Raw genomic sequence first — 716 nt, 5'->3', positions numbered from 1 at the left:
TTATTCCAGGCAGTATAAAACACTCAAAAGTCAGTACCTCCATTTTGTTCACTTTTATTCATGGAAAACTTTCGATCAACAAAAGGGAAGCAAATCTGTTGAACTGATGAGGACAAGTGCCTGTGCCAATGCAGTGATGGTAAAAAGGGGACCATAGATGAATGCAGTATCCAAAGCTTCTGCAGCAGCGCTACCAAGATGTGCACGCCCACCAGGGCATCCTCCGCAGCGTAGTTCTTCTGTAATACAAATGTACTTCTTGAATGTTTTAGCTTTGATGGAACAATTACAGGTTAATCAAATATGCATGCAAGCATAACTCTTAATTTCAATAAAATCATAATAATCTGAGCTATGTTGATCCCTATACCTGTCTCTGTGTGAGCTCCTCAGCCTCCCAGTCACTGGCTCGCACCCTCCAGTCTTTGTCTAAGGTTTGCTTGAGGTAATATTGTGAGAGTGCATTCAGTCCCAGGCCCTTTGGTTTCAACTTAGACTTTGGCTCCGGGGACAAATTGTGGCTCATGAGGACTAGGTGCCGCAGATCAACACAACCTTTGACCTATATGTGTAAAATAATACATAATGAGAGTATATGAACTATTTTAACATCTATCAGCCATTTAAAAACATAAAACATTAAGTATGAGAATCACAGAAAAAAGGAAAATGCATTTGATTTTGAATTCCTTCCGGGAAAAAAAAAAAACTACAAC

The 716-nt window shown here is 39.5% G+C and overlaps 1 protein-coding gene across 1 annotated transcript in view; it reads right to left on the bottom strand.

Annotated features, from left to right (window-relative positions):
• Positions 1 to 716, bottom strand: part of LOC119586391 (exonuclease 3'-5' domain-containing protein 2-like) — a gene marked incomplete in the record, with an annotated part of 10,675 nt that overhangs the window by 5,278 nt on the left and 4,681 nt on the right. Inside the window, 2 exon segments of the mRNA XM_037935113.1 lie at positions 38 to 239; positions 371 to 562. Of these exon segments, the coding sequence (XP_037791041.1) occupies positions 38 to 239; positions 371 to 562 (394 nt within the window).

Source organism: Penaeus monodon, chromosome 21 (genome assembly GCF_015228065.2).
Source record: "Penaeus monodon isolate SGIC_2016 chromosome 21, NSTDA_Pmon_1, whole genome shotgun sequence".
Lineage (NCBI taxonomy): Eukaryota > Metazoa > Arthropoda > Malacostraca > Decapoda > Penaeidae > Penaeus > Penaeus monodon.
This window is presented reverse-complemented; position numbering and strand designations above follow the sequence as displayed.